The 13,236-nt window shown below is 38.4% G+C and overlaps 1 protein-coding gene across 1 annotated transcript; it reads left to right on the top strand.

Annotated features, from left to right (window-relative positions):
- Window positions 1-9,421: 9,421 nt before the first annotated feature.
- LOC122655088 (late histone H2B.L4-like) lies at window positions 9,422-10,033 on the top strand. Its single transcript, XM_043849328.1, has one exon. The coding sequence runs from the start codon at window positions 9,422-9,424 to the stop codon at window positions 10,031-10,033; it is 612 nt and encodes a 203-aa protein (XP_043705263.1).
- Window positions 10,034-13,236: the final 3,203 nt, after the last annotated feature.

Below are 13,236 nucleotides of genomic sequence, written 5' to 3'. Positions count from 1 at the left end.
TGAATCCTTCTTCAGGTCCAGCTTTAACGTCAAGAAGCGCCGTTAGCCGTTCTAATTCCAACTCAATTACTCAAACTCTTAACTCTTCTGGGTGATTGATGATGAAGCCTCTGTGTTCTATAATTCCCAAATTAAGTTATTTAAACGAAGATTGTGTTCCACCTTCCACAAGATGGACATACATATACAGACTCGTTTCTTCTATTCTGCTGATGTTTCCGAGGTCGAGGCCAATCGAGATCCACACCATAGTTTTTAATTAATTTCATGTAAAGATAACTGTATTACTTCCATCTGAAATCCCCATATGTATGGTTCATGTAGTTTTTATTGTAAAAATGTTTTTTTTTTCCTTTTCCTTTTCCTTTTCCTTTGTCTTGTGGAGATGGATAGATGGATGGGTAGGAGGGGAAGAGGAGTACGAGAATTAGATGAAATTTGCAGAGAAGTGGAGACAGGAGGATTTGTTCGGTTGGGCGGCGCTGGGCTTTGCTTTCATGCGAAGAGAAGATAGATGATGATGACGATGATGAGCGACCTTTGATTTCTTCTATTTCAATTCGTTTTGAAATTTTCCATATTGAGTGATTGACTTGCCTTTGGGATCCTCGATTTCAGTTTTATATTTTATTAAGTAATTAGTACGGTGATTTTTAATTAATTTTGTAGCCCTAATTTCAAAGATTGAAATTACAATACGATGATGCATACGTACGCTACTGTGTTCATGTCACAACTTATCGTCATCTTATACACTTCTGGTAGTCTGGGTATTCATATTCAATCAAATCGGTTTCAGACTTAGTATTAGGGATATGATCAAGGATGCGAGTCTGCTCCAAAACTATCGATCATCGACCTTGTAGAGCTATGGTTGCAATCCAAAAAACCTTTCTGTAAACTGTCGATCATAGACACTGTTTGTTCAGATATGGTGGAGCCCATAAGGTGTTCACAGAAATGCCCCAGTAGTGCCTCCCCCTTCTTCCCCGGGGCCTTTCTCTCGAGGACTACTACCATTATAGGTGCATATTTCTTCTTCTGTTTTTTTTTTTTTTTTGTTTCTTTCCAGTACATTTCATCGTTAGTGCCGAAAGCCAATTCTTCCTTATGACAGTATCTATCTATCTTTCTTTATTTTATTTTTATTTTTTTTCTGTACATTTCATCGTTAAGAGGGATAAAAAAAGAGAAATATCACAAATTGGAAAAGTAAAAGAAAAGATAAGATCTAACCGACCATATTTTGTAATTACCTTGATCGCTCGAATGGCTACTCTATGTTAGTTAATGGGGCTGAGAGGATGCTCAGTGAAACCCATTAGAGGAATCCAACAAATAGATCCTCTCTCTCCAGCCCTCTTCATCATTTGCAGTCTTCTATCCCAAGCTCAATTTGGAGGTCTGGTTCATAGTATAGGTAGGAAATAAGATTCAACCCATCTTCCATTTACTATTTGTAGACGATTGTCTCCTTTTTTTGAAATGAGGTTACAAGAGATCCACAATTTGAAGGAGTGTGTAGATCTATATTGTAAATCAAGCAAACTGGCTAGCCATTAACATGAGAAAATCAAGCCTTTGCTTCAGCCCAAATACTCCCCCGAAGGTGAAGATGTGGTTCTCAAGAATCCTAAAATTCTCCTATGGGAATGGGCCGTCCAAATTAAATACTTGGGGTTACCAACATCATTGAGAACAAAGAAGACCGAGTTCTTCCATGATGTCAATGACAAAGCAAGTAAGAGAATGTTTGGCTAGACCAAACAGTTCCTCACACATGTTGGGCTAAGCTCAACCCAAGACCTCAGCCTAGACCTAAAAATCTTAACCTAGCCTGTGTTGTGGGTTCAGAAACTTAACCCAGTCATTGCCGGGATCTGGGCGGGCTCAAGTTCATCGGGTTAAACTTGCACCCCTCCTAAGTAGAACACGGTAAATTTTTGCCATGTGATAGATCTAATTGAACATGTAGACAAAGATAAATTTATATTTATTTTAAAATGTACATTTAAAGTACGTAAAAGTCCTTTATGACCGTCCATGAATTTGAGTAGTGAAAGTTAGGGTTCATTGGGCCTGTATGATAACATTTATGTTTCCATGTTTCTCTGTTTCAATAATTGAAATCTGTTTGTTAGCACCAGTTAATCTCTTTTGTTGTCCCTGTTTTATGGATTGTCATTTCAAGTATGGCTCCGATTGGACTTCTTATGTCAGGATATGGATCGAATAATAAATATCCTTTTTCGGGTGGTCTACAAACTGCTACTCAATCGATTAGTTATGAAATAGCATTAACTCTATGTGGTGTTATCAATATCTCTACATGCGATTTGTTGGGACATAGACTTTTATTTAATTTACTTGTTTTACTTTACATTTCTAAGCCTAACATTTGCTTTTTCACTATCAGATTACTTTTAGATATTTTTCTGAACATTCGACTTCCATGAGACACTTGCATCCACACTTTGGCCTGCCTTGAGCCCGAATAGGGTATAGGCTGAGATTCTTGACCCTGAGGGCGGCGGGAACAAATGTAATTGCAGAGAGTGTGGAAGTCGCTGTGGTTGCACTCGGCATCAAAGCGGCGATACCCACCAAAGAGCCCTTAAAGTTGGCGATGGAGGACAAAAACCCAGTACCCTTCTTCACCAAAATGTTGAAACAGATCGAACATTGAGGAAGAGACGAATAACCACTAGTACCCGTCTTCCTCCTCGTTCTCCTACTCCGAGAAAGGAAGATAATTAAGCTGGGAATCTCACGTGCAAATTAAGAAGCTATCAATCATATCATAGTGGTGTCGCGTAGTCTAATCTGGTTGGTAACCCAATCCCAACCCACCAGATTTTATAGTAATTACTAATTAGGTGGATATCGATTCGGATTTCGGAGTAGTACTCTTCAACCTCCTACATATCTCTTCTCCCACCCCCCACGAGGGTATCCTATGCACGTTGTGGTCATGGAGTTCCTAGATAACGATGGAGACTGGAGAGAAGAAGAAGAAGAAGAAAAAGACAGCAAAGAAATAGTGAAGATGAGTTGTTGGTGACGGTAATGATGTGAACGTATTATCCATTATCCTCCCACCCAATTTACAAAGCATTACCAATTCAGGACTGTTGTTACTAAGACTCACAAAGTATTATCAATTGAGGCGACGGCAGGGAATGTTCACGTAATGTATGTGTACAATGTACAATCGTTCAGTTGGAATCTATTTTGTGAGAATATTTAATTTGAACGGTTATAAGTCGTTCACATACATCTACGTGAACATTCACCCCTCGAAAATAGCAAGGAGATTGGAATTAGAGATGTAAATAGATTGAATTTAACTCGGATAGTACTTTATCCGCATCCGCATCCGATTAGTTTTGAATTTAGATAATTCTAAATGGATGGATGCAGACAAGGATAAAGAAAAAAGGACCCCAACGACTCACTCACGACCCTTACCCTTCGCTCTCTCTTTCTCTTTATCTTGTCTCACACGCATCCCGTGTCCAGAGTCACTCAGCAGCTTCATATAAGGCAAATCCAACATACACCCATACACACACAATCCCCTTGCCACAACACTATAGTCTTCTCTCCTTTCCCTCTACTTTACTTAGTATTTGGTTCTCTTTATCATGTCCACAGATCCTCAATCTCCGCCTGCTTTGCCGGTGATCCGGCTCCGACCCATCGCTGAGGAGGTCCATACGCGAAGACCCTCGACGGAGGAGGACCAACAAAACAACGAATCAATTCAGAATTCGGAGAATCAGAGTGAACATGGCCGTGGTGGTGATGATAAAGAAGAAGATGAATGCCGAACGCCCAAGTCGGATGACCACAAGATACCCATTATACGTAGCTGCCCACCTGCACCCAGGAAGCAAAGACGTATGGTTCTCTGTAAAAGGAGGATATCTGATGATTTGCCCTTCTTCGAAATCACCGGTCGCGAAGAAATTGAATCCTTCTTCAGGTCCTGCTTTAACGCCAAGAAGCGCCGTTAGCCTTTCCAATTCCAACTCAATTACTCAAACTCTCAACTCTTCTGGGTGATTGTTGATGAAGCCTCTGTTTACTGTAATTCCCAAATCAAGTTATTTAACCGATCCATGATTGTGTTCCACCTTCCACAAGATGGACATATATTTATACAACCTCATACAATTTCATTCGAGATCTACACCATAGTTTTTTAATTAATGTCATGTAAAGATTACTGTATTACTTCCATCTGAAATCGCCATATGTATGGTTCATGAAATTTACAGAAAAGTAAAGCCAGGAAGGTTGGTTTAGTTGGGTGGTACGCACTGGGCTTTGTTTTCATGCGAAGAGAAGACGAAGATGAGCGAGCTTTGATTGCTTCTATTTTCAATTCGTTTTGAAGTTTTCCATATTGACAAGCCTTTGGGATACTCGAATTCAGTTTTATCTTTTTAGGTGTAATCATAATGTAAGTATGGTGATTTTTAATTAATTTTGTAGGCCCAATTTCAAATTCATTAGAGTTTGTAATTATTAAAGATTACAATACTGATGCAGATGCTATTGACCTCATATCAAACACTTTTTATAGCAGAAATCATCCAATCGAATTTTTACCCAACTTAGTTTTGGGGATTTGGGAGAATTGAGGAAAACAACCCCTTTGATGCTGTAGACGGGAGAGCCCGCGAGGGCTCAAAAAGAAAAAATAAACTTTCAATAATCATCGACAGTGTTTTTTCAGATATGGTGGAGCCCAAAAGGTGTTCACAGAAATGCCCCAGTAGTGCCTCCCGCCACCCCCGGGGGCTCTTTCTCTCGAGGACTGTATTTCTTATGATCGTACAAACTCTTTGTAGCTGCGGATCCATTACAGACCACTGGAAGCACCATTGGAAAGTTCTTTTTTTTTCACTTTTTAGGTTCGGAAATTTTTCTTTTTCATCGTTTGTGCCGAAAGCCAAAAAAGACATACATGTGTACGTGGATTTGTAACTGCCCTACACCTTTAGTACTCTTCCTTAAGACGGTATCTATCCTATAAACATTCTCTCTCTATTCCTTCACCAATATCACACCTTCTTCACGTATTTCCTCAGTCTTTCTTTGTTTTTCATCGTTAGTGCCGAAAGAGAGAAAAAGGAGTATCACAAATTGGAAAAGTAGAAAGTTCTGTGTCCCGGATGGTGGCTTATGGTAGTACTCTCATGAATCTATCTCTCTCCTCCCCATTTGAAAAGATACCTCTGCCCCTTGTTTTGAGGAGAGAGAGAGAGAGTGCTAGTGGTGTAGGATAGAAAACTACTACCCAACAAAAATATAAGATCTAACCAACCTTATTTTATTTTTTAAGGACACAGTTTTCCTCCACTTGGAGTATGGTTCACCTACCATCCTAAGGTTTACAAACCCCTCCTAGGGTTTTAGTATGTTTCAAAATACCCTCCCGATAGCCATTCCCGTCCTCTCCCGCTGCTCGGTGAATGGGAATCCCTCGGTGAATGGCGTTGGTGGAAGGAACTTCTGTCCTTTTTGTAATTACCTTCATCGCTTTGTGAAGGAAGAAAGATAATGAATGCACTCTAAAGTCTAATTCATTGTTAACAAAAACGTTTTTAAAATGGCAAGCATTCACGTTTTAAACACATTTAAACCACTATAAAGTCTAATTCATTGTTAGCAAAAACACTTTTAAAATGGCAAGCATTCACGTTTTAAATGCGTTTAAACCACGTTGTCGTTTTTCTGGCATTTTTTACGCAATATTGTTTGTCGTCCGCACTAACTTGATTAATTGACCATATCTCTCTCTCCCAAACTCCATATGACCCGAAAAGAAGACTTGAAGGGTTACCTTTCTCATGATATCACCTTCAACTCAAGGTCAAATGCACGGACCCCGAAATTGAGTTACAAACTGATGCATCTACTGAAAAGGCTTTCTAAAGCGATGATTCCCAACTGGATCTTTATCCCCTCAATTTGCCTGCCCCTCAATGTCCTCAATTTCATCTAATAGGAGGGCAGAAATGACCACCCTATCCCCTGCCCGAATACACTGCCCGGGGTGGGGCCCACCTCACTCTATTAGAGGGAATTGAGGAAATTGAAGGGCAGGCAAATTGAGGTGATATTTTTCCTTCCCAACTCCAACTAAACATGCATCACTCCATGAGTGCGTTGGTTGTATTGACAACAATGAGCGACACCATAGCCAAACCACATTGCTCAACAAGAATTTGGACCTTATGGTGTATGAATTGGGAATTGATATTGGATGATTAGATGACATGTCTTGGAACTTACAATGGGTGTGCAATATATATGGATTAATTTTGAATGTTAAAGTTGTTTTGAACATTAGAACCGTGTATTGAAGTAAAAATTCTTCAGTTTATATGAGAATAGTGCCTTTTTTTTGTTCTACTTTTTTGAAATATACACGTTTAAAACTTATACCATCAGTTTTTTTTACCGTCATCTTTTTTTTAACCGTTTTATTTGATCATTCATTTATAATTTTTTATTGTTTAAAACCCGTACCATTTGTTTTCATTTTTTTGTTGTTCCCGTTTTTGCTAACTGTGGTCTAGTCTATCAGGGAATGTAGCCACAAAGTATGATATATAACAATATAGTTAGAGCATATATAGACCCCTAAATACCTTTTGTTCCCATGTTATGCTTAGAGAAGCCCTAAGTCGATGGCTTTAGATCTAAGTAGCTAATTGGTCATATGATGCAAATAAGGGTGTAAATTGGTTTGGAATCGATTATTTGAGTTGGTTTCAGAGAGTGTTGGTGTGATCCAAAAACGAACCAAGAACCGAATCTATTTCAGAATTTTGATACTCAAACTGAACCTACTCGATTCGGTTCTTATTCTGTTCTAAAATTTGGTTCACACATTTTGGTTGTAGTTCCTATACTGTCCATATACTATAATATAGTAGCATTATAAGATCTAATACTAATATTATACTAGTATCCAAATTCGGTTTGATTCCGGTTCCTATGATGGAACCGAAACTGAACCGCACCGATCTCGGTTCCTATATTTCAAAACAGAGTTGGAACTGAATTTCTTCCGTTCGATTTGGCTTATTTGGTCCAATTCTGTTTCGGTTTTCAGTTTCGATTCCAAATATGTATTAGTTAGTACAATCCAGAGCAGAATGAGGATAATGTATTAGCAAGAATGTTAGACCATAAAAGAAGTTATCAAATCCCATTTAAGTTGGGCCAACCTTTTTCTCGGGTTCCATACTTTCGTATTTTATATTCATAATGACTAAGGGTGTCAAAATGGAACCGAAATCGAATTTTGGAACTGTAATCGACCGTTTATGATCGAACTGCACCGTAGAAAAATGATCCAATTTTGGTTTCATAGGTTTTCTTTCCAGTTCGATTTTGATTTGCACTGTAAAACCGACGGTTATAAACCGAATAGAAACCGATACCTCTCACTTGAATACTAGCCCATGCCTCAATTGGGTTAACTAATAAATAATGATTAATTTAATAAACAAAGATTTTTGCATCATACTTGAAACATAAAATAAGTAAAATGTCTTGAAAATACCTATATATAATATATATGTTCAAATACGGATTGAAAATGATGGGTCGTATTAAAATGGATTAACAAAACCTTACATGCTATGGAAGAAATACTTTATTTATCATGTGAAAGTGGAGAAGGGACAAAAAAAAAAAAAAAAACAAGGAACATAAAAGGAAAAGATGGATGAATTCGAAGATGGGATGATTTTTTATTATCACATAAGCATGAGAAATAGGATGAGTGGGGAAGATCGAGAGAGAATGGGGAAACACGGGAATATATAGGGTTTGAAAAACGCTTGTTTTCATTACTATTTCCTAAAATCGGCATTAGAAACTGCATGTAAAGCAATTGTGAATCGGATAACGAAAACCGAATAGAAATCAGTAAAATCGAACCATATGCAAATCGATTCTAATTTGGTTGATTCCTATCTGGCTCAGTTTTGCTTTCACCTTGTCAAAATATAAACCGCACCGCAACCAATCCAATTGACACCCTTAATAATGAAGAGGGCTTTTGAAACCCAAATTTCCGTGGCCTGGCTTCTTTTTTTTTTTTTCATTAGACCATTTAATTAGTTTGCTTAATAATAGTCTTTTTTTTTTTTTTTTTAATTAGGCCCCAAAGGCGTAGAATTCATGACTTCTTAATAGTGAAGTGTTTGTTATTACCAACTAAGATATATTCTCTTAGGGTTTGATAACCAACTTTAAAAATCTGCACCATAGAGGCATAGACTCATTCCTTTCATTTCTTCTTATATTTTTAATGTGAGACTAAAAATGAATGTATTCTCTTAGGATTACCAAAAAATATATATTCTCTTATTATTATTATTATTATTATTATTATTATTATTATTATTATTTTCTCTCCTTTGAGTAAAATTTTTTTTTTTGTCCTACATTAAAAATCTAAGAGAAAGAATAGATAATCTGAAGCCTATAAATAAAGCTAGACATCCCTAGCTAGTTACATAATTAGTTTTGGCATGTTGCTTGCTCTAGGTGAGCTAGTGGGCAGCTGACACATGGGAAGGAAGACAGCCATGGGCAAGAGAGTCATTTCACTAAGAGGTAAGAGAGTGGCAGACACATGGGAAGGAGGACAGCCATGGGCAAGGGAGTCATTTCATTAGGAGGGAAGAGAGTGGGAGGACAGCCATGGGCAAGGGAGTCATTTCAGTAGGAGGAAGGAGAGAGACAGAGGCTACATGGCAACCCGGTGACATGCCCAAGCATTTCCCCTTAATAGAAATTTACATATGTCCTACTTAGAGGTACAAAGTTGGGTCTGGCTCAACCCAAGACCTCAGCCCCCCTACCTAGCTTTTGCCTGGACCTAAGAATCTCAACCTAGCCCATGTTGTAGGTTGAGAAATCCATTCCAGGGTGAGCGAAGAATCTTCACGTACGTGAACGATTCACAGCCGTTCAGATGGAATTCAATCTGTACGCACACGTACGTGAAGATTCACCGGACTCCATCCCAGACCCTCCAGGGATTTAGGTGGGCCCCCTCTGTGAACATGGTAAATTTTTGCCACGTGGATTTACTGTATGCTCCACTGTGGCTGTCTTTAGAACCGCCTGGCAGTTTTAACCCACGTATCCGTTTCATTCAAAGTCAAGTTGACACATTTCCCACGATGTGGCAGGTAACGGCAAGCCCCCTCCTCTATCTAAAACACATTATAAGTGTACACAAAAACCCAACTCCAGATCTCAATTCTGATAGATTTTGTTTTCCAACAACTCATCTCTCATTTTCTCTTCTGTGTTTGATTCAAAAGCAATAATTGGGATCTGTTTTTCCAATTTCATAAGAGAGTGTTTGATTTTAAGAAGAAAAAGAATGGCTCCAAAGCGAGCGAGGAAGGAGGTGGTGAAGACGACAACAACAAAAGTAGTTGCAGAGAGTGTAGAAGTCCCTGTGCTTACAACCGGCATCAGAGCAGCAATACCCACCCAAGAGCCCGCCTTAAAAGTCGCAATGGAACCACCTCGTTCTCCTACTCCAAGAAAGGAAGATAAGCAGCAAGTGCCCCACCCTGAAACTGGGATTGGGCATGGAGAGGAAGGGAAGGGAACAAGAAAGAGAGGAAGACCACCAAAGAGTGAAAGTGATGGGACAAAGAGGAGGAGAAAGAGGAGGAGTAGTGGGGTGAGTGTTGTTGGGGTAGAATTCAAAAGGTATCTGTACATGGTATTGAAGCAGGTGCACCCAGAATTGGGTATATCTTCCAAATCCATGACGGTTATGAACAGCTTCATGAACGAAATGCTCGAGAGGTTGGCCAACGAAGCTTCTCGGTTGTGTAAGTACACAGGCAAGAAGACCCTGACGTCAAGGGAGATACAAGCGGCCGTTCGGTTGGTGTTGCATGGGGAGCTCGCCAAACACGCAATCTCTGAGGGTACCAAAGCTGTCACCACATACCTATCAAAACGACTCTCCAGGTCCTAGTTTAGACTTTTAAGGTCGTCGCATCTGATATTTATATATATATCAAACACTTTTAGCCACTGACCTGAAAGCTGAACTGCTCTAAAGTCCGTCCATACATTGTAGGGGACCCTAACCCAATCTATTTCGATCAATTTTCTAACACCTATGGTTCTTCGTGGTTACTTGTGGGGGTTTTGTTGTAACATGTGGCCTCGAACCGTTTTCTTTAAGGTTTTTGGTGTTCATTGGTGTATACAGTAGAGTAGACTTTAGGTTTGTAATTTGAGGAGAATGGTTTTTGTTTTTTTTTTTGTTTTCCTCTCTCTTTTATCTGTTCGGTTATCTGTGTTTTCTATTTCTGAGTTTGGTTGGGTACTTGAAATTAAGTTTGGAAAGAATCAAGAAGGTTCCGTATTAGGATTTGGTTCCTGTCCTGCAGTGGTGGGAGCTGGAGCGTACAGCTTAGCAAAACCCCCCAAAAACAGGGGGTGAGGTGGTCATTTCACATGTGTGGCCCGTGAAATGACCACCCTACCTTTGTTTTTGCTATGGTTTTGCTAGGTTGACGCTCCAGCTCCCGTCACTGCAGGATAGGAACCAAATCCTTTCGTCTATATTATTATATGACGAGCAAAAAAAAATAGAGTTGAAATTAACGTAAAATAGAATTTTTTTTTTGGTTCAACAAAGAAAGTAACCATTAATTAAAGAGGGAAGAACGATGATCAAGTTCAATTAAAGAGGGGGCAAACACACATTCAAGGAGAGAAATAGAAAAAGAAGCCAAGAGATGGGTAGAGGAGTTTGTACATCTTAAAACATGCATAACAATTGAATATTAGAATTTTACGAGTCCAAATCTTATGAACAAGATCGGATACCTCCTTGATGCATTCAACCAGTTCTGTATAAGCTAATACCCGAACTCCAAAGGCAGCTGAAGATCCATTTTCATTCAAAAAACAATAATTTTCTTATGAAAAATAGGAAAAAAAAATGGTAAAGAAAATAGAAATTTTATGAAAAATTCGAACACATATTTAAAACTTTACATCTTTTTTAATTTCTTGATCCTTATTTTGTTTTAAATGTTTTTTATTAAGAGGTATAAAAGTTATAGGGCGTTGTTTTCTGTGCCGCAGCGCAGTCTGCGCCTACCTACATTGGGGTGGGCGCAATGATCACTCTGTCTCCCTAAGTGGTAGGCCCATATGTCTGGGTGCAGTCTCTGCTTATTGAAACTTAACACATCTCAAGTCTTATTTTTTTAAAGTTTTTTTTATTAAGAGGTATAAAAGTGTTGGGAAAGAGGATCCTATCTGGTCTGGTAGCGTTCTCTTCCACCAATTGTGTAAAAATAATTTGAAAATAATTTATTATTATAACATTATAATAAAAAATATTTTTGGTAAGATTTTAAAATATTATTATATTATAGGTGAGAGAACACTTCTTGGGCTTCTTAGTCCTGCATGTATGCTGGCCAATAGCAATGTGCACGCAAGCATTGTTCAGGGTGAGATTTTTTGCTTTTATATGAGGTAGCATAGTATTTTCTCATGTTTCTATTTCTAAGTGCAGGAGCCACGTAACGACCAGATAATGTTCTTTTTCTTTTATATTATTAATAAAATCTATTATTGTCACGTATTTTTTTTAACGTGAAATAAGATCATTTTTATGGGTAAAAATTAAAGATCTATATTTGGTGGTGTTACCTACGTTCTCTCACAAGGTACCGTGAGATGATGTCATTGCCCCTTGGGTAGATACCTAGACGTGTTCTCCCATTGATCCAGACGTTTGTGTAGAGACCATGTGACCAAGTAGAGATCTCTTGTCCGATATCATATTTACTTTCTTTGAAAAAAATATTTGTTATATTAAATATGAGAGAGCAATGTCTTTCATATAAAGCAGAGCTCTACAGACTAATGGGCTCAGAGGTCTCGAATTAAGTGGTTCAAATTAGGAGATAGAAATTTTAGGTTGTTTCACACCTTCACCTCCCGCAAAAGGTTCAGTAATCGCATTAAACTCAAAGACAACTCTGATGTATGGATTGAGGACAATTTTTCTTGTTTGTATTCTAGTTCTAGGCCTTCTAATTTGGAGTTGTTTCTTGAGTGCGTTTCTCCTTAGTATCACTGCGGCTTAAAATGACTACCTTTGTGTGCCCATAAGTTATGCAGAAATTAAAAATGCAATTGTTTTAAAATGGGGTCTATAAAGCTTCTGACTTGAAACGGCTGCCTTGAAAAGGTAAGATTTTTCAATAATGGATTTATGCTTAGGAAATTCAATAAAATTGTTGTCATCTTTATTTTTTAGCAAAGTCACCCAGAAGATATTAGTCGACGGAGACCCATTAGTCTATGTTCAGTGATCTATAAAGTCATTGTTAAATATCGAGTACCTGAAGATATTAGTCAGTTCAGACCCATTAGTCTATGTTCAGTGATCTATAAAGTCATTGTCGATTGTTCGGTAATATAAACATGCTTAAACCTTTGCTAGACAGTTTCATTAGTCTCTATTATCAAAGTGTTTTTGTTGCTTCCTGTACCATCTCTGATAATATCTATGTGGCCCATGAGATGTTGTATCAAATGCGTAATAGCAATATAAAAAGGGGTATATGGCTCTTAAATTAGATCTTAGTAATTAAGGTCTATGATAGAATTGAGTGGATCTTCCTTGAAAGACTTTTGTTTGAAATGGGTTTTGCTAACACATGGGTTAGTTGGATCATGTAGTGTGTGTCTTACAATTTAATATCATGTTAAATTTAATGGTGGAATCTTCGGCATTGTTAAGCCTCATAGGGGCCTTAGACAATGGGATTCAGATCCTCTATTGCTAGTTGCCCGGCAGACCATGCTGCCTGGACACGGTGCTGCGTGCAATGACCATCTTACCCTCACTTGGGCAAGGCATTTGAGCAGGGATAAGGCGACATTGCACGCAACATGGGCAGCACGGTCCTGCCGGGCAACTCGGCAATAGAGGATCCAAATTGTAGACAAGGGTACCCAATAAGTTTCTATCTTTCTATTTCATGCCAAAAAGCCCTTTCTTGTAAATTGACTCAGGCTGAGACTGCCCATGCTTTATTTGGCATTCGGACTAGTAGACTTGGGCCTTGGGTATCTTATTTATTCTTTACTTTTTCTTCTCTAAAACAAATCTAGTGGATTGTCAAACAATTGCCTCTTCTATTC

Source organism: Telopea speciosissima, chromosome 3 (assembly GCF_018873765.1).
Source record: "Telopea speciosissima isolate NSW1024214 ecotype Mountain lineage chromosome 3, Tspe_v1, whole genome shotgun sequence".
NCBI lineage: Eukaryota > Viridiplantae > Streptophyta > Magnoliopsida > Proteales > Proteaceae > Telopea > Telopea speciosissima.
The sequence above is the reverse complement of the archived record's forward strand: the minus strand, read 5'-3'. Positions and strand labels throughout refer to the sequence as shown.